This window comes from Symsagittifera roscoffensis, chromosome 2 (assembly GCF_963678635.1).
Source record: "Symsagittifera roscoffensis chromosome 2, txSymRosc1.1, whole genome shotgun sequence".
NCBI lineage: Eukaryota > Metazoa > Xenacoelomorpha > Acoela > Convolutidae > Symsagittifera > Symsagittifera roscoffensis.
Window position 1 is genome coordinate 43,315,161 of NC_087063.1, and position 26,905 is coordinate 43,342,065.

Here is a 26,905-nt window from a genome sequence, read left to right on the forward strand (position 1 = left end):
TACTAACTGAATGTTAAATTATATACTGCCCTTTAACCTACCTATTAAACTTTTTCAAAATTTATACTACCCATATACTGCATTATTTCCAGTAATTTCATTTAACTTAAGTAACTATTTACATTACTGTAATACATGTACAACTTCACATCATAGATCGTTAATAAGGCAAAATAACACGAAACGATGATCAAAAATAGACAAATCAACATCATCTTCAGAGTTCCTCACTCCAGAGGAGTTTGAAGGAAACTCGCCATACGTCGACAAATATAATCTATGTCACATGATTAAGATCTGCCAAAACTGAACATCTAAATAAAGCAGCACTTCAACTCAATTAGATCAAAACATGAAGTCTCTGAACTAGGAGTCTGTTTCATCGACAACTTGATTGCATAGTTGACAAGAGACGTCGATTCATGTTTAAAGAAACTAGTTTCGATCGAGTGAGGGCTGCCTCTTTAACCTCATCCACCTCCAGCCATCGGCGGAGGACTGGCGCCGCCTGAAACAAGATGAAGTCAGAGTACATCAGACATCACTAAAACTAGCGTGTAACTTGCACCTCCGGTGCTTCAAACAGATTGACCACCGTGAAAACTACTTTTATACAAAATATAGGAAAAAAGAACTAAATTAAATGCGACTAAGTACAGACGGGGGGGGGGGGGCATCCAGCACGGTTTCTATGACATTTACAAACAAATTCGACTTCAAGGTTAATTTTTGCCATATTTAAATGGTCATATTTCCATAACTACTGGATTTCAGACTTTCCTATTTTAACTCAGAAATAAACCTCTCATATGGCCAACAGCATAAAACTGCATTTTTCAAAAAAACTTGGGGAAGAACTTACATTTTTAAAAAATACTTAATTCAAAAATAAGATTCTTGTCCAACTTAGTTATTGATTTTCATTAGCCCGTACGTAAATCGTTTGCTCTCATCAATCGTCTACCACAGCGTAATTTGAAAATTTGATTTTTTAAGTTTTTTTATTCATCTACACATTTGGAGGCACATCTGAAACCCCTGGGAGTAACTTGGCATCACCCTGTTATATGGTCGAGAATTTCGAGGCTGATAAGTATTTTTATAAGGTTGAGCAGTAGTTTTTATGTTTAAGTTTCAATTCATGGAAATCTTTATAACTTTTAGTTTCCAAAATATAACGCTTTTGATATAAGACTTAAAGGCGTTGAGCAGTCACATTTGGAGTCCATATTGATACCTGAAAAGAGCATTCTAGCAGCACACCACCATAAAGTTAGAATTTTAAACTAAACTTTTAATCACCTTATAACACAAAAGCGTTCATAACACACCTCATAACACAGCACTCCAATATAAAATTGAGAACTACAAAGAGAAAGTTTTGTGAAAATTTTTTAAAGGCAATAACAGATGGCATATCTCGAAAACGAAAAAGCATTTGAGCTGCCAATTTTGGAGGCAAAATTAGCCACTTATGATAGTACCCTGAGACTGCCCCAAATGAGAATTGAAAAATTCAAATTTTTCTTCACTTTTTCCCAAAAACCAAGAGCCCAGCTAAAGCTGAAGAAGACTGTAAACATTTATGCAGGCAGAGCTTTGCACCTTGTTATTTCAATTTAACTATGAACCTCATAATTGACGGTGCTGTTTTTGAACAAAAAAACATCTTTCAAAAAATGATCGAAATCTAAAATAATTGGCTTTTTCATAGGTGATAACAGTTGAGCTACAAAAAGTTGTAGCTGCTTCTGCGGGAAAGATTTCCAAAACTTGTTCTTTCGATAGAACCGGTACCCGCGGAGACACTTATGAAGGGCCGCTTCCCATCCATTGTTTTTTCCGACTGAAGTTTTTACCGGTTCATGCGGCAAAGACTCCAACTATGTATTACCAATAAACCATTAATCTGAGAATTGGCAGGACAATTTTTGAAACAGAGTAATACAGAGGCGTAGCTGCTCTCCGCAAACGCTTGCAAGAAGACAAAAAGTAGCTTTACAAAGTGACAAGTGTTTGCCTGTCGCAAATAAAGCAGCTATTTATGCTAACAAATTGCCAATGCTCTGCAGCAAAAGTGACACCAAATAGAAACAGAAACAATTTTGCATGTAATAAATTGGATAGCATAAAGCAAAATTGTGAGATATATTGAATTAAATTTCTTGAAATCGAGTTTTTATGTTGTTATGTTTGAAACAAATAACTTTTTTTGGTTCATATGATGAGTTTAAAATTTATCAACTGTAGTTATTTAAAACTATTCGAATATCGAAGCACAGAAAGGTAAAGGTGAACCAAAAGCGGCAAGGTTGCAATTATTTTAGAAAAAAAACTTGTAGTACAAACTTGAGTTTTCCGAGGTCCTTAACTGTGTTCTAAAACAAATTGAACTTTCCGAGGAACTCTACTGTTTTTCTTAAAAATTAGGGAGAAGTCGCTTAAGTAGAGAGGCGTTCTGTAACCTGTTAGTTCTTCTAAACACTTGATATCAGATTTGGCAGTTCCGTTTTTAAAAAGTGCATTTTCTGATGGCCATAAAATTTCTTGTACCAAACTTGAGCGTAGCTGAGTATGCAGGAGAAGTTCTTACAACTCGTTAATTCGATTGAATTCAAAATCTCAGATTTGGAAGGGTAGTTTTCGAGACAGGTCATTTTCATTAAACAGTTGAAAAATAAAATTTTCGTGGAACTTTCTGGGTAACGAAAAGTGAGTGCAGCCAATTATGCAGAGGAGCTTTTCACAAACCGTTCTCTTGATTGAACACAAAACCTCAGATTTGAGAGGCTAGTTCTCGATAAAATTTAAATTTCGAAAAACGAAAGTTCGACTTTTGCGAGGTTCTGAAATTTGTGTTAAAAGAACGGTTGTAAATGCTTATGCGCTAGACCGTCTTTTCAGTAGACCGTACCATTAATTAATTGAACCCAAAATCTCAGATTTCTCAAGGTACTTTTGAGACAAGAAAAAAATCCAAAAAATATGGATCAAATATTACCCCAAGGCTGTAAATATTTCGAAGGCTGTAGAAAGTCTAGTAAGGCAATAAAAGAGTAGTGTAATGGGTATGCACGCCTATAATAGCGCAATTTAGGTAGTATTAGAGAAAAAACTTAATGACAAAAAAAAGAGTTACTGTCTATGGGGCCTTAACATCCAGTCCGAGACAAATTTAATGAAAATCACTTTTTAGCAGGTGTAGATATCTTTTGTCGGAACTGAAGAAGTATGACGGGCTTGGCAAAAATTTATGTGAAATTGAAGCGGCTCTTAAGTGGTACTCAAAGAAATTACGCCAGACTCCGTGCTATGGGAATTGAAAAAAACTAGGAAATATCTCAAAAACAACGAACTAGTGGCGGTATCTTTTGATAAAGTTGTTGGGTTTTGCATCAGAAAAAAACATACATATGAAAGAAAACTGACCCAATTTCTAGTATCAGAACAGTTTGAGAGATATGATAATATGAATGATGCATTTGCTCAAAAAATTGAAGAAAAAAAACTTAGAAAAGAACAACTGGCAAAACAAAAGGGATGAGATTACAGATGGCTTATAAGCAAGGTTGAGGTCAACCTGCACGATTTTATGGACTGGGTAGAGTACATAAAAAGCATACAACACACCGACCCGTCCTCTCTCTCCCCGGTAGTTCTTATGAGAAACTGAATAAAACACTAGCAAATTTTCTGGATAAATCGAGGGTGCAAATATTGAGACCAACATTGAACCAGCTAGGGATATGATAGAGAATACTAAATCAGACTCTGAAGAGAGTATCATTTCCTTGGATGTTAAAAGCCTATACACAAATAAACCACTCAAATATGCTTTTGACCTCGCTTAAGAAAATATACAGCCAGAATGAGCCACCTTATCAAGAAGTACAACGAAACGCCTTTTGTACACCGCTGTTAGTAATGTCCATTTTAAGTGCAAAGACAAATGGTATGTACAGAAATATGGATTGGCCGAGGTCAATTTCATTAAACAGTTGAAAAATAAATTTCCGTGGAACTTAACTTTCTGTGAAACAAATCAATTATGCAGAGGAGCTTTTCACAAACCGTTCTCTTGATTGAAGACAAAACCTCAGATTTGAGAGGCTAGTTCTCGATAAAATTTAAATTTCGAGAAACGAAAGATCGACTTTTGCGAGGTCCTGAACTTTGTGTTCAAAGAAGGGTTGTAAATGCTTATTCGCTAGACCGTTTTTTCAGTAGACCGTGCCATTTTTTAATTCAACCCAAAATCTCAGACTTCGCAAGGTAATTTTGAGAAAATGAAAAAAATCCAAAAAAATATGGATCAAATATTACCCCAAGGCTGTCAATATTTCCAAGGCTGTAGAAAGTCTAGTAAGGCAATAAAAGACTAGTGGAACGGGTATACACGCAGATAAAAGCGCAATTTAGGTCGTATTAGAGATGAAACTTAATGACAAAAAAAACAAGCGTCTCAAACATTAAAAAGAAAACAAAATCCATTACATTTTCATAATACCTCTTTTTATCTTACAAAAATTTTACAAAGTTATGAAAACGTCCTTTCTTGTAACTAAAAGGATTTTAAAAGTCGTATTCGAAAGAATTGAAAACTATGCGAAAACACTAACAGACCACAATAGAAATGACAACTTCAAATATTGTGAAGTTATTCAGATCTTTGATTTAAAAACTAATTTAAAAAAATTTTCTAAGTCGTATTCGCAAGATAGAACTGAAAACAACGCTAAAACACTAACAGCACACCACAATAGAAATGACAACTTCAAATACTGAAGCTTTTCAGATCTTTTTTTTTGAAAACTTAATACGATATAGCTAAATTGTGAAATACAAAAACAATGCGCTGAAAAAGCTTGAGCATGGCGAGATACTGAAGCCCACAATTAAATCTAGAAACAATAGATAAAATAAATATATAATAAAAAGAAAATTTTTTTAAAAAGATATACAATAAGTATATGATAAAAAAGCACAAGGAGCGGTTGTCCGAGCTGATTTCCAAAAGAAGAAGCAGCAAAAGACCGTCGCAGACCCGGCACAGGGCACAGACGAAGCGGGAAGCTGTGGATAGACAGCAGAAGGACGACAATCCAGAACCACAGTGAGGTGACTTGCATTTTGGGATTTAAGCTGTTAGCGCCTTGTGAGTTTTTGTTGCTCGTTGCCAGCAGTGCAATGAACATAGTGCATTCTCCACCGACGTTCCTTAGATTCATTCTCAGAAAAAGACTTTTGTGGAAAACTGTATTGAAATATACAAAGTAGTTAATAAAGTTAACAATATCCAATATCGCCTTAAATTTCTGAGAAAATGCCTAGATACCGATATAATACCTAGTTTTTTTGCGGTTTAGAGTACCTGAGAATGGAGTGTTTTCAGACCAAGCGGTTTACCGCTTTCAATTTAAACTACTTAGGACAGAGATGGGTAGGGCAAAAGAGGTTAGCGGTAGAGCAGCGGAAGACTTGGGCAAAGTAAGGGACATAGTTAGGAGAATAATTGATGAAAGATTATGGCTATCAGTCATTAACTATGTTCTGTGTTAAGCAAGGGACAACGCTTTAGCCACGCGCCTCCGTCATTCTAAGAAAATAGAAAAATTAGCTGATAGACAAGAAAGACACATAGGAAAGATACACAGAAAAGCGGTCAAGGTACTAGAAACAAAATTTCCGGTATGGATGGATGGATGAATTACTGTCTATGGGGCCTAAACATCCTGCCCGAGACAAATTTAATGAAAACCACTTTTTAGCAGGTGCAGATATCTTTTGTCGGAACTGAAGAAGCATGACGTGCTTGGCAAAAAGTTATGTGAAATTACGTCAGACTCCACGTGCTATGAGAATTGAAAAAACTAGGAAATATCTCAAAAACAACGATTTAGTGGCGGTACCTTTTGATACGTTTGCAGCAGGAAAAAACACACATATGAAAGAAAACTGACCCAAATTCTAGAATCAGAACAGATTGAGAGACATGATAATATAAATGATTCAGTTGCTCAAAAATTTGAAAAAAAAACTTAACAAAGAACAACTGGCAAACCAAAATGGATGAGATTACAGATGGCTTATATGCGAGGTTAAGGTCAACCTGTACGATTCTACGGACTGGGTTAAGAACATAAAAAGCATACAAAACAACGACCTGTCCTCTCTCTCCCCGGTAGTTCTTGTGAGAAACTGAATAAAACACTAGCTATTTTGTTGATAAAATCGAGGGTGCAAAATATAGAAATATAATAGAGGGTACGGTGCACAGGATTTTTAGGAGCACATCTGCATGGGAATTTTACCATGAAGCAATGATTACCAATAGACAGAAATAGAAGGAAAACCAAGGGTGACTATCAGAACCAAGTCAGAGGAAAGTGAGGATTGTTTCAATTGGTATCATAAAGATTGTGGTGGCATTTCGGATGAGGATTAGAAAAGCAAATCAGAAAAAAAAGTGTTCTGCAAATTGTGCCAAGAGAGGCATGAATGTGAGCTGACCATGACAGGTGTGAAGCTTTCCTACGATATGTAGACGATATTGTAAGGACTATTTAAGGCGACCCGAGCGTAGTTTTGCAGGCTGCCAAAAAATTGCACCTAACTTACAATTCACATTTGAATTACCAAATGAGAACAGTGACTTCGCTTTTTTAGACATTAATATAAATGTAGCTGGCAACAAGCAAGTTAAATGTGGATGCTACCAAAAACCAACTGACACTGGCACGCTTCTAAACTTCAGAAGCTGCGCACTACTGCAGTACAAGAGAAAAATAAGAGAGGGTACGGTGCACAGGATTTTTAGGCGCACATCTACATGGGAACTTTACCATGAAGCAATGATTACCAATAGACAGCAATAGGCATTTCGGATGAGGATTAGAAAAGCAAATCAAAAATTGGTTCTGCAAATTTTGCCAAGATAGGCGTGAATTTGAGCTGACAAAAACAGATGTAAAGCTTTCCTACGATGTGTGGACGATATTGTAAGGACTGTTTAAGGCGACACGAGCGTGGTATTGCAGGCTGCCAAAAAATTGCACCTTACTTACAATTCAAATTTGAAATACCGACTGAGAACGGTGACTTGGCTTTTTTTAGACAATAATATAAATGTAGATGGCAACAAGCAAGTTAAATGTGGATGGTACCAAAAACCAACTGACACTGGCAACGCTTCTAAACTTCAGAAGCTGCGCACTACTGCAGTACAAGAGAAATATAATAGAGGGTACGGTGCACAGGATTTTTAGGAGCACATCTACATGGGAACTTAAACATGATGCAATGATTACCAATAGACAGCAATAGAAGGAAAATCAAGGGTGACTATCAAAACCAAGTCAGAGGAATTTGAGGATTGTTTGAATTGGAATCATAAAGATTGTGGTGGCATTTCGGATGAGGATTAGAAAAGCAAATCAGAAAAAAATTGGTTCTGAAAATTGTGCCAAGAGAGGCGTGAATTTGAGCTGACAATAACAGGTGTAAAGCTTTCCTACAATATGTGGACGATATTGTAAGGGATGTTAAAGGCGACACGAGCGTGGTATTGCGAGCTGCCAACTAATTGCACCCTAGCTTACAATTCACATTTGAAATATCGAATGAGAACGGTGACTTGGCTTTTTTATAAATGTAGATGGCAACAAGCAAGTTAAATGTGGATGGTACCAAAAACCAATTGATACTGGCACGCTTCTAAACTTCAGAAGCTGCGAACTACTACAGTACTAGAGAAATATAATAGAGGGTACGGTGCACAGGATTTTTAGGAGCACATCTACATGGAACTTTACCATGAAGCAATGATGATCAATAGACAGCAGTAGAAGGAAATCAGTACCCAGAGGAGTGCTCATCCAAAGTTGAGTCGGACACACTAAGCAAAATTCGAGGAGCAAAATTAATACTAACTAAGACAGAAATCATAGTTTACCCATTCTGCGAAATCCATGCACCCGGGGGCCTCTAGGTCCACCTCCTCCTCCTCCTCCGGGCGGAGGGCGCCTAAAATTTTCCATTGTGAAAGCCTGATATTATTCATGGCCCTAAGTTAAGTTAGATATTTCATACCCTAAGCTGAACCCGATTCGGTTCTGGTTTTCATGTCCTTCTTGGTGATTCCTGGCTAGAACAAGCGTTTTAAATTTATAAATAGAAAATTACACAAAAATATATCTGGCGGTCATTCTGGCAGACCTTTGGTTGAAAGACTATGAGAAAGTTCTGGCTAGGCGAACTGAGCCTAATTGTTGTGATAAACTTATTAAATAGTGTCTTTCTAGATAACTGATTGATACGGGACATCCGTGGTGGTCCCTATAGTAGTTATTGGATTCCATATCTTCAAGGATAGCCCTATTCGAAGCATATTGATTGCAGACTCACGATCTGTACAGGTTTGTTCCAGGAAAAGCTCAATACGACAAAATTGTAATATTCGCGGGCGGAAACGATCTGTATAACGGCTACCTACCATCTACGGCAAACGTAGAGGAAGTAACTGATCGTATAGTCAGCCTAGCAAACCATCTGCTCCACGTCTGCGAACGTGTCTTTGTACTTGGCATTCCCGCTCGATATCCCCCTGAAGCCGAACGCGAATCGATTCAGGACCACGATCTCATCCGACACTTCGCAGTAAATCGAAAGATAGAAAAACAAGCAGTTGGCGCTCGTTGGGTTTTCCGAGGCCTATCTGAACAGATTTACTGTGAGAACCACTTCACCGAGCGAGATCACGCCCACCTCAACGAGTCAGCTTTAAGTGGACTAAGAAGCATCTTGAAGAAACGGGTCTTATACGAAGATTATTCTGTAAGTGTCAGCAAGCGACGACCCAACACTGGTTAAGGTTAGAGCCCTCGTTTCGACTTTAACAGATAGGTCTCCTTTTCTGGATTCACTGTTAGAGTCAAACCCCTACCTTCCTTTTTCCGCTCCGCTGTTTGAAAGGCTTGGTAAATAGGTCTCCCTCTCGGGATTCATTGCAAACAAGTCTTAAAGCAAGCAGTCATTACCTAGTAGACCCATATCGATATAATGGGTGAGACCAGGACGCGCCTTGGTTCGGTAGATGCGAACTACTATCCCTCACTTGATCAAATCCTGTCTGCTCACGACGATGATCTAAACAAGTTCCTAAGCAAAACGAAAAAAGACAACATTGTTTGTCTATTCAAAGAATTAAAACCTAAGTTCAACGAAAAAGCGAGCATTCAGAACGACCTTAATGCTATCAAAATTTCCATAAAAAATAGCACGATGACGTTAAATGATCAGCAAGGTCAGAAGCGCGATTAGCAGGGGAAACCTCCAAGGGTAGCTAAATCTCAGCACTGTTGAAACAGAAAAGCTCCGAATATGATAAAAACATGTGAGGTGAGGATCTTGTCAGCTATGAAAAGAAGCCCAGACAGCTAGACATAATACAACACGAAGAAAAAGCCATCATTTCAATCATGGAACATCTCGAAATACAAAAAGAAGCAATAACATCAGCAACACGTATGGAAAATTCAGACCTGAGTCGATAAGACAAAGAACATTTTTAGTCAAGTTTCGCAAGAAAAATGACTCCGTACAGGGTACTTGCGAGTGCCTTCAGACTGAAGCAATACGATGGTACCGCAGACGAAAAATTCAAAGTGCACATCAGCAAATCGTTGAATAAGACCAAGCAAAAACAAGAACGCAAAATCTTGAAAAAAAAAAAGAAGTCTGATCGAAGAAAACACAGATCCTAGCCGATTAAAAATTCGTAAATTAGAACTCTTCCTAGATGGAGCAGTAGTAGATTTAAGTGAATGTTGACTTTCTTTGAGTTACGAAACTGACCAATTTACTGATTATTCGATTCTTACTTTTAATGCCCGAAGCTTAGTGAACTCAAGTAGGCGCACATCTCTATCAAACTTTGTCTTCACCAACAACTTTGACATCATCTGTTTAAGCGAAACATGGCTCACAATTAATATCAGCGACTCCGAACTATTCCTCCCTGGCTTCAATATCTTTCGTTCTGACAGAAACACCAAACAAAATGAAAAAACAGCCGACGATGGGGTCCTTATTGCAACAAAGTCTGCACTAAAATGCTATGAAATCTCTCTTCCTGACCAATTTCGAGGTTATTGCACCGCTATAATCTGGGATTCTTCCGAAGCCACATTACTAATTGCCACATGCTATTTCCCCCCTCCTAACAGCAAATATTATTTGGAGCCCTTCCGTATTTGTCAGCTAATGGACTTCTTGTCGAACTGCAATGCAAATCATCGTATAATAAACGGATACTTTAATCTTTCTTCAATTGACTGGTCCATTCAAACCTCAAAACCGCTCCATCAGTGTATATTTGACAAAATAGATAAAGTAAGCTGAACTCAAACTGTTCATTTCACAACAACGAACGCTAATATACTTGACTTAGTCCTTGTTAGCAACCAGGTTGAAATAATCGACACCCTACCACTCGACGTATTTACTGCACTAAAATCTGATCATAAACCTATTAAATCAATAATCCGCATAAAGGAACTCAAGAAAAGCTCCACATTAAGTAAAACCAGTTTTTATAGCTATTGCAAAGCTGACTTCAACGGTTTAAACGATGCGTTTTCAATCAACACATTCTCACCTTACTGCAGGTAAAATGTTACAAAACTAGTCGAGCTATGGTACGAATGGATTCATAGCTTTCTGCCAAAATTCATCCCGCGTAGAACTCAACATAGACAAAATCTTCCTCCCTGGATAACTCCTGAGACGTCAAATTCAACGAAACGTCTGTCAACATTACGCAAACAAAAAGGTTCGCAATGTGCCTCGGTGATTGCAATGAATGAAAAGGTACAAACTGCCGTAGAGAATAAAAAAAGCGAAGGCGGACAACATCTGTCTAACTCGCGTGATACTAAAGCCCTGTTTAAATACTAAAGAAAGTTCCGTAACTCAGAACTACCTTCCGTCATGAAACTTGATAATTCAGTTGCGAAAACCTTGCCAGAGCAAGCTAATCTATTCGCCAAGTTTTGTTAACTCAGCATTTATAATCTCTTCTCAACCATCCTGTCTTGAAAAACAAGAGCACTCAGTTAAACAATTAATTCATAATATAGAACCAGACATGAATCTGATTGCCAAACTGTGTAATGATCTAGATCTAAAAAAGTCGAGAGGTCCCGATCTACTACCTCCTGTTTTATTTAAGCGTTGTAGTGAACCTTTAACGCCCTCTCTCTACCATATCATATATAAAGCACTCCAGCCCTGTTGTTTCCCTGATCAATGGAAACACTCTATTGTCAGTCCAATTTTCAAAAAGAAAGGAAGCAAGGCCTCGATAAAAAACTACAGACCAATATCACTACTTAATATTGCCAGCAAATACTTCGAAAAAGTTCTTTTCATCGATCTATATAAGCAACTAGAACCTATGTTACACAACAACCAATTCGGATTTCGCGCGAAAAGGTCAGGGACCATCTAAATGCTGCTATATCTTGATACCATATATTCAGCTATTAGCAAAAATGAAGAAGTAGACGTAATATATACCGATTTCGAGAAAACTTTTGACAAAGTAGATCACGGTATTCTGATTGATAAGCTCTACTCGTTGGGAATCAGAGGCAAAATATTAAAGCTAAATTATAACTAGCTGACAAATAGAACACAATGTGTCAAAATCAAAGACTGTCTGTCTCAATCATTCTATGTCACAAGCGGTGTTCCTTAAGGATCAATCCTCGGGCCATTGTTTTTTCTTGTCATGATTAACGACCTACCAAGTGTATTTAATCATTCCACCAGCTTTCTATACGCAGACGACGCGAAGTTCATACGAATTGGTACACTTAACGCAAAATTTCAGAATGACCTAAATAACATCTTCACGTGGACTCAACAAACCACATTGCGTTCAATGCGTCAAAATGCACTCACCTACCGGTTAAACGTCCCACAAGTAGCGACTTTTACTTCGACTCAATTTTAATTAAGAAAGTCTCAGAAGAAAAAGATCTAGGAATAATTGTAAAATCAGATCTAGCTTGGACATCGCAATTTAAACTTAGAAGAGGAAAAGCCCTCAACACTCTATGCGTGCTTAAGCGCAACCCACTGCCTCTTAATACCAAGACCAAACTTAATCTGTTCAAATCCATGGTAATTCCAGTTTTGCTATACGGTTCAGCGTGCTATCAATTGAACGTCGAAGAAATGAAACTCTTAGGTGTTCAACGCAAAGCATGCAAATGGATTGCAACAGATCCTAATTACAAAACGTCGCTTCAGCGTCTAGGAAAACTGCCTTTACCCATGTACATTCAGCTCAATAGTTTACTTCTACTATCTAAAATCCTCAATAATCACTACGACTACAATTTTACTGACCGTTTTCCGCCAAAAAATGACCTAGCTAATTCAAGATCTCGTTTATTCCAATGTACACGCCCTGCAAAATTTGTTTGTGAAAAAAAAAATTTGGTTTCATGCAAAGAGGCTGGCTAATTTGGTGGCCTTACCTCAAAAAGTGGACTTTACCAACACGATAGGACTCAAAGGACGGTTGCTGCAATGAATGTGGGAGCATTTCGAGAAAAGATTCGATGACTCCAACCCCTTTAGCTGGAAAATTCTGTGCGACTGTACCCGAAACAACTGCAGAAATATGTCTTACTAACTGAACTGAAACTTTGGGGGAACCCCTTGCGTACGCTAAATTCATATTATTATGATTATGGACATCCCACAGAAGATTGATATCCTAGACGACATGAACGGAAAATGCCCTGAGTGCAATAGAAGGGTGACTATCAGAACCAAGTCAGAGGAATAAGAGGATTGTTTGAATTGGTATCATAAAGATTGTGGTGGCATTTCGGGTGAGGATTAGAAAAGCAAATTAAAAAAATATTCGTTCTGCAAATTGTGCCAAGAGAGGCGTGAATGTGAGCTGACCATGACAGGCGTGAAGCTTTCCTACGATATGTAGACGATATTGTAAAGACTATTTAAGGCGACCCGAGCGTAGTATTGCAGGCTGCCAAAAAATTGCACCTTAACTTACAATTCACATTTGAAATACCGAATGAGAACAGTGACTTCGCTTTTTTTAGACATTAATAGAAATCTAGCTGGCAACAAGCAAATTAAAGGTGGATGCTACCAAAAACCAACTGACACTGGCACGCTTCTAAACTTCAGAAGCTGCGCGCTACTGCAGTACAAGAGACATATAATAGAGGGTACGGTGCACAGGATTTTTAGGAGCACATTTACATGGGAACTTTACCATGAAGCATTGATTACCAATAGACAGCAATAGGCATTTCGGATGAGGATTAGAAAAGCAAATCAAAAAAAAAAATTGGTTCTGCAAATTGTGCCAAGAGAGGCGTGAATTTGAGCTGACAATAACAGGTTAATATAAATGTAGCTGGCAACAAGCAAGTTAAATGTAGATGCTACCAAAAACCAACTGACACTGGCACGCTTCTAAACTTCGGAAGCTGCGCACTACTGCAGTACAAGAGAAATATAATAGAGGGTACGGTGCACATGATTTTTAGGAGCACATCTACATGGGAACTTTACCATGAAGCAATCATTACCAATAGACAGCAACCAAGTCAGAGGAATTTGAGGATTGTTTCAATTGGTATCATAAAGATTGTGGTGGCATTTCGGATGAGGATTAGAAAAGCAAATCAGAAAAAAATTGGTTCTGCAAATTGTGCCAAGAGAGGCGTGAATTTGAGCTGACAATAACAGGTGTAAAGCTTTCCTACAATATGTGGACGATATTGTAAGGAGTGTTGAAGGCGACCGAGCGTGGTATTGCGATCAGCCAACTAATTGCACACTAGCTTACAATTCACATTTGAAATACCGAATGAGAACGGTGACTTGGCTTTTTTAGACATTAATATAAATGTAGATGGCAACAAGCAAGTTAAATGTGGATGGTACCAAAAACCAATTGATACTGGCACGCTTCTAAACTTCAGACGTTGCGCACCACTGCAGTACAAGAAAAATATAATAGAGGATACGGTGCACAGGATTTTTAGGAGCACATCTACATGGAACTTTACCATGAAGCAATGATGATCAATAGACAGCAATAGAAGGAAATCAGTACCCAGAGGAGTGGTCATCCAAAGTTGAGTACGAAACACTAAGCAAAATTCTAGGAGCAAAATTAATACCAACTAAGACAGAAACTCGAGGGTACATAAAAAGGATACAACTCTACGACCAGTCCTCTCTCTCCCCGGTAGTTCTTATGAGAAACTAAATAAAACACTAGCAAATTTTTTGATGAAATCGAGGGTGCAAATATTGAGACCAACACTGAAGCAGCTAGGGATATGATAGAGAATCCTAAATTAGACTCTGAAGAGTATCATTTCCTTGGATGTTAAAAGCTTGTTCACAAATGTTTCACTCAAAGATGCTATTGACATCGCGCTTAAGAAAAAATACAGCCAGAATGAGCCACCTGATTTGTCAAGAAGTACAACGAAACGCCTTTTGTACACGGCTGTTAGTACTGTCCATTTTAAGTGCAACGACAAATGGTATGTACAGAAGGATGGATTGACCATGGCTGCTGTTGACCAAGGATGGATTGACCATGTAGATGTGATCCTAAAAAGATAAAAAACTACAGACCAATATCACTACTTAATATTGCCAGCAAAAACTTCGAAAAAGTTCTTTTCATCGATCTATATAAACATCTAGAACCTATGTTACACAACAACCAATTTGGATTTCGCGCGAAAATGTCAGGGACCATCTAAATGCTGCTCTATCTTGATACCATATATTCAGCTATAAGCAAAAATGAAGAAGTAGACGTAATATATACCGATTTCTAGAAAACTTTTGACAAAGTAGATCACGGTATTCTGATTGATAAGCTCTACTCGTTGGGAATCAGAGGCAAAATATTAAAGCTAAATTATAACTAGCTGACAAATAAAACACAATGTGTCAAAATCAAAGACTGTCTGTCTCAATCATTCTATGTCACAAGCGGTGTTCCTCAAGGATCAATCCTCGGGCCATTGTTTTTTCTTGTCATGATTAACGACCTACCAAGTGTATTTAATCATTCCACCAGCTTTCTATACGCAGACGACGCGAAATTCATACGAATTGGTACACTTAACGCAAAACTTCAGAATGACCTAAATAACATCTTCACGTGGACTCAACAAACCACATTGCGTTCAATGCGTCAAAATGCACTCACCTACCGGTTAAACGTCCCACAAATAGCGACTTTAACTTCGACTCAATTTTAATTAAGAAAGCCTCAGAAGAAAAAGACCTAGGAATAATTGTAAAATCGGATCTAGGTTGGACATCGCAATTTAAACTTAGAAGAGGAAAAGCCCTCAACACTCTATGCGTGCTTAAGCGCAACGCACTGCCTCTTAATACCAAGACCAAACTTAATCTGTTCAAATCCATGGTAATTCCAGTTTTGCTATACGGTTCAGTGTGCTATCAATTGAACGTCGAAGAAATGAAACTCTTAGGTGTTCAACGCAATGCATGCAAATGGATTGCAACAGATCCTAATTACAAAACGTCGCTTCAGCGTCTAGGAAAACTGCCTTTACCCATGTACATTCAGCTCAATAGTTTACTTCTACTATCTACAATCCTCAATAATCACTACGACTACAATTTTACTGACCGTTTTCCGCCAAAAAATGACCTAGCTAATTCAAGATCTCGTTTATTCCAATGTACACGCCCTGCAAAATTTGTTTGTGAAAAAAAACTTTGGTTTCATGCAAAGAGGCTGGCTAATTTGGTGGCCTTACCTCAAAAAGTGGACTTTACCAACACGATAGGACTCAAAGGACGGTTGCTGCAATGAATGTGGGAGCATTTCGAGAAAAGATTCGATGACTCCAACCCCTTTAGCTGGAAAATTCTGTGCGACTGTACCCGAAACAACTGCAGAAATATGTCTTACTAACTGAACTGAAACTGTGGGGGAAACCACTTGCGTACGCTAAATTCATATTATTATTATTATGGACATCCAACAGAAGATTGTTATCCTAGACGACATGAACGGAAAATGCCCTGAGTGCAATAGAAGGGTGACTATCAGAACCAAGTCAGAGGAATAAGAGGATTGTTTGAATTGGTATCATAAAGATTGTGGTGGCATTTCGGATGAGGATTAGAAAAGCAAATTAAAAAAATATTCGTTCTGCAAATTGTGCCAAGAGAGGCGTGAATGTGAGCTGACCATGACAGGCGTGAAGCTTTCCTATGATATGTAGACGATATTGTAAAGACTATTTAAGGCGACTCGAGCGTAGTATTGCAGGCTGCCAAAAAATTGCACCTTAACTTACAATTCACATTTGAAATACCGAATGAGAACAGTGACTTCGCTTTCTTTAGACATTAATATAATTGTAGCTGGCAACAAGCAAATTAAAGGTGGATGCTACCAAAAACCAACTGACACTGGCACGCTTCTAAACTTCAGAAGCTGCGCGCTACTGCAGTACAAGAGACATATAATAGAGGGTACGGTGCACAGGATTTTTAGGAGCACATCTACATGGGAACTTTACCATGAAGCATTGATTACCAATAGACAGCAATAGACATTTCGGATGAGGATTAGAAAAGCAAATCAAAACAAAATTGGTTCTGCAAATTGTGCCAAGAGAGGCGTGAATTTGAGCTGACAATAACAGGTTAATATAAATGTAGCTGGCAACAAGCAAGTTAAATGTAGATGCTACCAAAAACCAACTGACACTGGCACGCTTCTAAACTTCAGAAGCTGCGCACTACTGCAGTACAAGAGAAATATAATAGAGGGTACGGTGCACGGGATTTTTAGGCGCACATCTACATGGGAACTTTACCATGAAGCAATGATTACCAATAGACAGCAATAGGCATTTCGGATGAGGATTAGAAAAGCAAATCAAAATTGGTTCTGCAAATTTTGCCAAGATAGGCGTGAATTTGAGCTGACAATAACAGATGTAAAGCTTTCCTACGATGTGTGGACGATATTGTAAGGACTGTTAATTATGGACATCCCACAGAAGATTGTTATCCTAGACGACATGAACGGAAAATGCCCTGAGTGCAATAGAAGGGTGACTATCAGAACCAAGTCAGAGGAATAAGAGGATTGTTTGAATTGGTATCATAAAGATTGTGGTGGCATTTCGGATGAGGATTAGAAAAGCAAATTAAAAAAATATTCGTTCTGCAAATTGTGCCAAGAGAGGCGTGAATGTGAGCTGACCATGACAGGCGTGAAGCTTTCCTACGATATGTAGACGATATTGTAAAGACTATTTAAGGCGACCCGAGCGTAGTATTGCAGGCTGCCAAAAAATTGCACCTTAACTTACAATTCACATTTGAAATACCGAATGAGAACAGTGACTTCGCTTTTTTTAGACATTAATATAAATCTAGCTGGCAACAAGCAAATTAAAGGTGGATGCTACCAAAAACCAACTGACACTGGCACGCTTCTAAACTTCAGAAGCTGCGCGCTACTGCAGTACAAGAGACATATAATAGAGGGTACGGTGCACAGGATTTTTAGGAGCACATTTACATGGGAACTTTACCATGAAGCATTGATTACCAATAGACAGCAATAGGCATTTCGGATGAGGATTAGAAAAACAAATCAAAAAAAAAATTGGTTCTGCAAATTGTGCCAAGAGAGGCGTGAATTTGAGCTGACAATAACAGGTTAATATAAATGTAGCTGGCAACAAGCAAGTTAAATGTAGATGCTACCAAAAACCAACTGACACTGGCACGCTTCTAAACTTCGGAAGCTGCGCACTACTGCAGTACAAGAGAAATATAATAGAGGGTACGGTGCACATGATTTTTAGGAGCACATCTACATGGGAACTTTACCATGAAGCAATCATTACCAATAGACAGCAACCAAGTCAGAGGAATTTGAGGATTGTTTCAATTGGTATCATAAAGATTGTGGTGGCATTTCGGATGAGGATTAGAAAAGCAAATCAGAAAAAAATTGGTTCTGCAAATTGTGCCAAGAGAGGCGTGAATTTGAGCTGACAATAACAGGTGTAAAGCTTTCCTACAATATGTAGACGATATTGTAAAGACTATTTAAGGCGACCCGAGCGTAGTATTGCAGGCTGCCAAAAAATTGCACCTTAACTTACAATTCACATTTGAAATACCGAATGAGAACAGTGACTTCGCTTTTTTTTGACATTAATATAAATGTAGCTGGCAACAAGCAAATTAAAGGTGGATGCTACCAAAAACCAACTGACACTGGCACGCTTCTAAACTTCGGAAGCTGCGCACTACTGCAGTACAAGAGAAATATAATAGAGGGTACGGTGCACATGATTTTTAGGAGCACATCTACATGGGAACTTTACCATGAAGCAATCATTACCAATAGACAGCAACCAAGTCAGAGGAATTTGAGGATTGTTTCAATTGGTATCATAAAGATTGTGGTGGCATTTCGGATGAGGATTAGAAAAGCAAATCAGAAAAAATATTCGTTCTGCAAATTGTGCCAAGAGAGGCGTGAATGTGAGCTGACCATGACAGGCGTGAAGCTTTCCTACGATATGTAGACGATATTGTAAAGACTATTTAAGGCGACCCGAGCGTAGTATTGCAGGCTGCCAAAAAATTGCACCTTAACTTACAATTCACATTTGAAATACCGAATGAGAACAGTGACTTCGCTTTTTTTTGACATTAATATAAATGTAGCTGGCAACAAGCAAATTAAAGGTGGATGCTACCAAAAACCAACTGACACTGGCACGCTTCTAAACTTCGGAAGCTGCGCACTACTGCAGTACAAGAGAAATATAATAGAGGGTACGGTGCACATGATTTTTAGGAGCACATCTACATGGGAACTTTACCATGAAGCAATCATTACCAATAGACAGCAACCAAGTCAGAGGAATTTGAGGATTGTTTCAATTGGTATCATAAAGATTGTGGTGGCATTTCGGATGAGGATTAGAAAAGCAAATCAGAAAAAATATTCGTTCTGCAAATTGTGCCAAGAGAGGCGTGAATGTGAGCTGACCATGACAGGCGTGAAGCTTTCCTACGATATGTAGACGATATTGTAAAGACTATTTAAGGCGACCCGAGCGTAGTATTGCAGGCTGCCAAAAAATTGCACCTTAACTTACAATTCACATTTGAAATACCGAATGAGAACAGTGACTTCGCTTTTTTTTGACATTAATATAAATGTAGCTGGCAACAAGCAAATTAAAGGTGGATGCTACCAAAAACCAACTGACACTGGCACGCTTCTAAACTTCAGAAGCTGCGCGCTACTGCAGTACAAGAGACATATAATAGAGGGTACGGTGCACAGGATTTTTAGGAGCACATCTACATGGGAACTTTACCATGAAGCATTGATTACCAATAGACAGCAATAGGCATTTCGGATGAGGATTAGAAAAGCAAATCAAAAAAAAAATTGGTTCTGCAAATTGTGCCAAGAGAGGCGTGAATTTGAGCTGACAATAACAGGTTAAAATAAATGTAGCTGGCAACAAGCAAGTTAAATGTAGATGCTACCAAAAACCAACTGACACTGGCACGCTTCTAAACTTCGGAAGCTGCGCACTACTGCAGTACAAGAGAAATATAATAGAGGGTACGGTGCACATGATTTTTAGGAGCACATCTACATGGGAACTTTACCATGAAGCAATGATTACCAATAGACAGCAATAGAAGGAAAATCAAGGGTGACTATCAGAACCAAGTCAGAGGAATTTGAGGATTGTTTCAATTGGTATCATAAAGATTGTGGTGGCATTTCGGATGAGGATTAGAAAAGCAAATCAAGAAAAAAATTGGTTCTGCAAATTTTGCCAAGAGAGGCGTGAATTTGAGCTGACAAAAACAGGTGTAAAGCTTTCCTACAATATGTGGACGATATTGTAAGGAGTGCTGAAGGCGACCGAGCGTGGTATTGCGAGCAGCCAACTAATTGCACACTCGCTTACAATTCACATTTGAAATACCGAATGAGAACGGTGACTTGGCTTTTTTAGACATTAATATAAACGTAGATGGCAACAAGCAAATTAAATGTGGATGGTACCAAAAAGCAATTGATACTGGCACGCTTCTAAACTTCAGAAGTTGCGCACCACTGCAGTACAAGAAAAATATAATAGAGGATACGGTGCACAGGATTTTTAGGAGCACATCTATATGGAACTTTACCATGAAGCAATGATGATCAATAGACAGCAATAGAAGGAAATCAGTACCCAGAGGAGTGGTCATCCAAAGTTGAGTAGGAAACACTAAGCAAAATTCTAGGAGCAAAATTAATACCAACTAAGACAGAAACTCGAGGGTACATAAAAAGGATACAACTCTACGACCTGTCCTCTCTCTCCCCGGTAGTTCTTATGAGAAACTAAATAAAACACTAGCAAACTTTTTGATGAAATCGAGGGTGCAAATATTGAGACCAACACTGAAGCAGCTAGGGATATGATAGAGAATCCTAAATTAGACTCTGAAGAGTATCATTTCCTTGGATGTTAAAAGCTTGTTCACAAATGTTTCACTCAAAGATGCTATTGACATCGCGCTTAAGAAAAAATACAGCCAGAATGAGCCACCTGATTTGTCAAGAAGTACAACGAAACGCCTTTTGTACACGGCTGTTAGTACTGTCCATTTTAAGTGCAACGACAAATGGTATGTACAGAAGGATGGATTGACCATGGCTGCTGTTGACCAAGGATGGATTGACCATGTAGATGTGCTCCTAAAAAGGCATGTAGATTTTTAGGAGCACATCTTTATGGAACTTTACCATGAAGCAATGCTGATCAATATACAGCAATAGAAGGAAATCAGTACCCAGATGAGTGGTCATCCAAAGTTGAGTAGGAAACACTAAGCAAAATTCTAGGAGCAAAATTAATACCAACTAAGACAGAAACTCGAGGGTACATAAAAAGGATACAACTCTACGACCTGTCCTCTCTCTCCCCGGTAGTTCTTATGAGAAACTAAATAAAAACACTAGCAAAGTTTTTGATGAAATCGAGGGTGCAAATATTGAGACCAACACTGAAGCAGCTAGGGATATGATAGAGAATCCTAAATTAGACTCTGAAGAGTATCATTTCCTTGGATGTTAAAAGCTTGTTCACAATGTTTCACTCAAAGATGCTATTGACATCGCGCTTAAGAAAAAATACAGCCAGAATGAGCCACCTGATTTGTCAAGAAGTACAACGAAACTCCTTTTGTACACGGCTGTTAGTAATGTCCATTTTAAGTGCAACGACAAATGGTATGTACAGAAGGATGGATTGACCATGGCTGCTGTTGACCAAGGATGGATTGACCATGTAGATGTGCTCCGAAAAAAGGCATGTAGATTTTTAGGAGCACATCTTTATGGAACTTTACCATGAAGCAATGCTGATCAATAGACAGCAATAGAAGGAAATCAGTACCCAGAAGAGTGGTCATCCAAAGTTGAGTCGGAAACACTAAGCAAAATTCTAGGAGCAAAAATAATACCAACTAAGACAGAAACTCTCGCGACAAATGACAAGCGAGACGAGAAACCCTCAAAGCTTATGCTTTAATATTGAGGAAATCAAAGTCAATTGTTTGCAAACAAGGTGCGCAGCATCACCAACGAACAAATTAAGTTTACGACCCGGAAATTGAAAACCGCTCTCCCCCCCCCCTTTAAGCCGCCATTACCCCGTGATATGAAATCCAATGTGGTCTACAAACTGTCTTATTGTTGATGTAATTCCACCTATGCTGGACGAACTGTTCGACATTTGACCACAAGGATTGAGGAACACAAGAAAGAGGAACACCAGTAGGCATTCATATACGTCAGTGTGGGGAGGAAGCGACCACAGCACAGTTGAGTCGGGAGATAATAGATCATTCAGACAGCGCAATGAAACTCCTAGCATTGGTAGCGCTGCAAATTAAGCAACTGAGGTCAGGGATCAACACACGGGATGAATTCAGGAGTAGGGAGCTAACACTTAGACTTCAGTCTAAAAATATTTTTAGCTTAGAATGTCGAACAGGTCAATCGAAAAAATTGTAAAATCTAAAAGTTATTATAAGGAAACGCTATGTAAGATTAAAAATCTCAGAAACTTAAGAAAAAAGAATGATTACGTAACTCTTAGGTAGTAATGCTTAAATTTGATAGGTGGAAAGGTTCTATTTTTTGTTTAGAACAACTTAATCATTTTATATCAGTTTTATTAACCTAACGATGGACGTAGTTCCGAAAACGTTCGAATTCACATTTTAATAATTTTTCTTCTTTATTAAAAGTTAGATAATAGAATGTTAATCTTAAGCTTTTATTACGTTTTGACGCAGAGCGGCTCAATGACAGCAAGGCTCAATGAAATCATTGTTTACCCATTCTGCGAAATCCATGCACCCGAGGGCCTCTAGGTCCACCACCTCCTCCTCCGGGCGGAGGGCGCCTAAAATTTTCCATTGTGAAAGCTTGATATTATTCATGGCCCTAAGTTAAGTTAGATATTTCATACCCTAAGCTGGACCCGGATCGGTTTTGGTTTTTCATGTCCTTCTTGGTGATTCCTGGCTAGAACAAGCGTCTTAAATTTATAAATAGAAAATTACACAAGAATATATCTATAAATTGTTGTCAGGGTGGGTACTAACGGAGAGAAGACTGTGCAAGCTGAAACACATATGGTAAAATCGAGTAACATAAAAAAAATTTTTATCGAAATGAAGATCCGATAACTAATGCTGACTTACAATAGAGAAATGAAAGCAAAGAGTTCGGCGAAAAAATTCTGGATCCATTTGAAAGGCGAAGATAATGGCCCTGTTCTCCCATCTTCTATTGTTCCCGCTGAAAAACTCTCTGGTGAAAACAGCTATTCAAAAAAACTTGTCATATAATTTTTCGTGATAAATATTAATTATTACATTATTCAACATGCACTTACACTGGGACACATACACCATTTTCAAGCTAGCAAAACTGTATCATACACCTTCAAACGTGATTACAATAATCATTCTTTGTGTAACCTTCTGATTGAAAGGTAACATCAGACCTCGAAGTTATTTCACCCGTCCTTCAGCATATAGCCAGCACGAAAATCCATGGAACATTAAAGACCAGGAAGATAAAACAACATAAAAACCATCATGATAATTTAGGAGTTTGGACAAAGTTGTAACATTCGCCAGGAAGTACACATCGACGGAAAATCAAGCTAGGTTTGTGCCAGTCGGTCATATTTGGAAGTTTGACCTTGAGCAACGCAAGAAACATTATTTTGGGGTGAAATGAAATTTTTCAAAAATTCGAATTGAACATGTCATGCTCAAATTTCTCGCGACAACTGAAAATATCAAGAAAATAAAATCAGAAGAACCGAATTACAATCGCGGGAAAGTAGTCGAAACAACAGAATGGACCAAAATGCAAATTCAGCAGATTCGGAATTTTAGCAGCGAACCTTCCGAATTGACGGTTTTAAGTGATTAACAACGTTATTGGGACGATTAGTAAAACGGTGAAGGTCAAGATATTCTGGTATTTTGAAATTTTAAAAATTCGAAGTATGACGTCATATTTCTGAGAAACGTCAGAAACGGCCATTTTAGAGAAAAAGCCGAAGAAAAACACAACATTAGTTGCGATAGCAATAACAACGGAAATTGTGATTGAGACGCAACAACAGATTGCAGGAATAGCAGAGACCGTTCCGAGTTGCAACTATTGTGTCGCTACAATAGTTGCAAGTAATGGTTCTTGCGTTGCTCAAGGTCAAACTTTTAGCCTAATTGTTGTGATAAACTTATTAAATAGTTTCAGACCAAAAGTACGTACGCGGAGCCGCCGTGGTGGCCCCGATAATCATTCGACTGATACTAGTGACACAATATCTGCCTTCTGTGCCTCGGAAGGCTGCTCACGACCATCAGGTGACGTGGGCTGGATACAATGCGACAACTGTGACACATGGTTTCACAGTGATTGTGTAGGAGTGAGCAAAGAAGCAGCCCCCAACATCGATTTCATATATAACAACTGCAAAACTGAAATCAACCGAAGCCGCAGACAAACATGCCCTGACTGCAACCGACTCGTCACGGTAAAGGCAAACAAGCAGTTCCACACACATGGTCCCATAAACAACCGATGTCCAGGCACCGGAAAGAACACTACTCGCGATACAGACAAACGACATGAGTTAGATTTTGAAAACTTTCAATCAACTGATTTTATTGATTTGTTAACTAAGTTTCAATGTCCTACTGTTAAATTTGTCCCTAAATTCGCACGTGTCAACTTTGCCTCCACGTTTGCTGAATGCATCAAAGAGGTGGTGACTAACCCGGGAAGCAAAGAAGCATGGGGTCGCTATCTGATCATGCCCTCTTGCTGCCTCCGCAAACCTACACGCGCAGGTAAGAAGGTCAGAGCCTCACTTGGAAGCACCATACAGCAACAGATAAATGCTTTCAACAGGGGTGAGTACACTTTGCCTTCTCCAGTCTCGCAGAAACCAGCAAGCTCTGGGAACAACGACAACTCCAAACTGATTGCTGCCAAACTTGACGAAGGAGATATCAAGGGAGCTGTCAGGTTGGCAGCCAGCGACGATACTTTCTTGCCACCGACTCTTGAGAATAAAACACTGCTCGATGCGAAACACCCTCCTGCACCCGGAGACAAAGCTACACCCCCATCTAACGACTGTGTTCAACTTCAAGTTAGTCAGTCTGAAGTCAGGAGAGCGGTCATGTCTTTTAACGCAGGTAGTGCTGGTGGACCGACGGGCCTCAGACCACAACACGTGAAAGATGCACTTTCACCATCTGCTAACGAAGCTGGCAACAACTTGCTCTCGCATCTGACAGACTACACAAATTTATTGTTGACAGGCAACATCCCTGCGTTCATCAAGCCTGTCGTCTCCAGTGCTACACTCATCTCTTTGGCCAAGAAATGTGGAGGAATACGCCCGATCGCGATTGGAGACACTTTGCAAAGACTCACTTCCAAATGCATTTCACGGCGCATGCTGGAAAAATTCAAAGATTATTTTTGGCCTTTTCAGCTAGGAGCTGGTGTTAAACACGGGAGTGAGGCGGCGGCCCATGTAGCGCGCGATTTCATTGAATGCGCAGAACGTGATCAAGCCTTTGTCAAAATTGACTTTGCCAACGCCTTCAACAGTGTAAGACGTGATGTCATTTTGAAAGCCATCAATGAACACGCCCCGGAGATCCTTAGCTTTGTGAAACTCTGCGACGAAGAAAGCAATTTCTTGATATATGGTGCCTTCACCATCAAATCAACAGAAGGGTTTCAGCAAGGCGATCCCTTGGCTACCTTGGGCTTTTGTTTTTCCTACATCCTGCTTTGCAGAACCTCTTGAGCAAGCTGAAAACTGGATACCTGGATGACGTTGCTTTTGCTGATGAATGGCGCACCACTCTCCATGATCTTCTGAGTATCAAACAAGCATGTGAGAAACTTGGTCTATTTTGAATGAGAAGAAGTGCGAGGTGACAGCTTTTGGGAGCAGTAAAAAGGAGATAGAAAGAGCTTTTCGTGAGACATTTCCCACTATTCAATGCGTTGATGCCGAAGACAGCACACTTCTTGGGGCTGGTCTAGGCACTAGGTCAATTCGAGCAAAGTTAGTGGACAAACTTGCAAAACTCAGGACACTCCTGCAGCGAACAGGTTCTTTACCATGTCAAACCGCTTTCTTTCTCATTAAAAACTGTTTCTTTGTCCCTAAACTTATGTATGTCCTCCGCGCTAGCCCTGCCTTTAAACACACAGATTTACTCGACGAAATCGACACACTTGTATGCCTTGAACTTGAGAGAATCTTCAACTGCATCATTTCCGATGTCTCTTTCAGTCAAATTTGCTTACCCACGAAACAAGGAGGGTTTGGTCTTCAAAAAACCAGCACTCTCAGCTCATCAGCATTTGTTGCTTCTTTTGTTTCCACTGAAAATTTACGGCACCGCCTTGCTCCTGAGATACGCAATCCTGGTCTTTTTAACGAAGCCGTCGACCACTGGGAGTCTCTCAGCAACCACCGATTTGAATACTTAACCCCCCAGTGCGCTCAAAAATTTTGGACAAAACCTATCCACGAACAACAATCCGCAAACATTTTGAGCAATTGTACCGACGAAATTTCACTTGCTCGTTATCACGGCTGTCGCGCGGTAGGTTCAGGCGCTTGGCTGGACGTCCTCCCTTCTCGTTCACTGGGTCTGACTTTGTCCGATGATGAGTTCCGTATTTCAGCTGGTCTGCGTCTAGGAGCCCCAGTAACCGCACAACACACGTGCAAATGTGGCTATGTCGCAGCAACAGATGGAAGACACGCACTTGTCTGCCCGAAGATCAAGCACAGGCTCATCAGACACTCGAATGGCAACATGATCATTAAAGATTCTATAAAATCACTCGGCATCAGTTCCACACTAGAACCTATCGGGCTGCTACGCAAAGATGGACGCAGACCAGATGGACACACACTAATGCCATGGCAGCGAGGACGGACCTTGGCATGGGATTTCACATGTATAAGTCGTTTGGCAAACTCTAATCTGCGAATGGGAGTTCTTCCGGGTGCCAATGCAGCTTCCGAGGCCGAAGTCCGCAAGAGAAACCACTATTCAGACCTCCCTTTCACTGTAATTTTCGAACCCGTTGCCATGGAAACACTGGGTGGCGCTGGTAGGTCTACTGCAGTTTTCTTGAAAGAAATTGCAACGCGAATAACAGTCTTAACGGGTGAGA

At 39.3% G+C, this 26,905-nt stretch overlaps 1 protein-coding gene across 1 annotated transcript; it reads right to left on the reverse strand.

Annotated features, from left to right (window-relative positions):
* On the reverse strand, positions 1–23,530 carry LOC134839237 (selenoprotein K-like). The gene is made up of 6 exons (XM_063854720.1): positions 23,067–23,530; positions 22,873–22,969; positions 22,774–22,792; positions 22,638–22,693; positions 22,504–22,571; positions 1–508 (listed from the first exon to the last, which is right to left on the reverse strand). The coding sequence occupies exons 1-6, from the start codon at positions 23,083–23,085 to the stop codon at positions 471–473; spliced, it is 297 nt and encodes a 98-aa protein (XP_063710790.1). The 5' UTR covers positions 23,086–23,530; the 3' UTR covers positions 1–470.
* Positions 23,531–26,905: the final 3,375 nt, after the last annotated feature.